General features: G+C 43.4%; 1 protein-coding gene across 1 annotated transcript in view; it reads left to right on the top strand.

Moving 5' to 3' along the window:
* LOC119587629 (axonemal 84 kDa protein-like) overlaps positions 1-272 on the top strand; it is a gene marked incomplete in the record, with an annotated part of 24003 nt that overhangs the window by 13216 nt on the left and 10515 nt on the right. Inside the window, 1 exon segment of the mRNA XM_037936333.1 lies at positions 58-212. Within this exon segment, the coding sequence (XP_037792261.1) occupies positions 58-212 (155 nt within the window).

The following is a 272-nucleotide window of genomic DNA, read 5'->3' as shown; positions in this document are numbered from 1 at the left end:
AGTATCGAAGTACTGAAAGCACATGATACTGAAAGCATAAAAATTGCAATAAAAAAGGCCGACAATCGCTGATCCTCCTTATTCACAGGTTGCCAGACTCTGCCTTTTGGTTCGAACCTCCTCAGATGGTGTTGTGGGACGAGAACAAGCGTTGTTGGTCGACTGATTATTTTCACGACGTCAAGTACAATGAAGACCAGTGCGTTATGCAGGTGAAAAGATGTGGTTTTGATGTGGTTTTGATGTGCCTTGGGAGTAAAGAACGTTCTTCG

Source organism: Penaeus monodon, chromosome 22 (assembly GCF_015228065.2).
Source record: "Penaeus monodon isolate SGIC_2016 chromosome 22, NSTDA_Pmon_1, whole genome shotgun sequence".
Taxonomy (NCBI): Eukaryota; Metazoa; Arthropoda; class Malacostraca; order Decapoda; family Penaeidae; genus Penaeus; species Penaeus monodon.
This window is presented reverse-complemented; position numbering and strand designations above follow the sequence as displayed.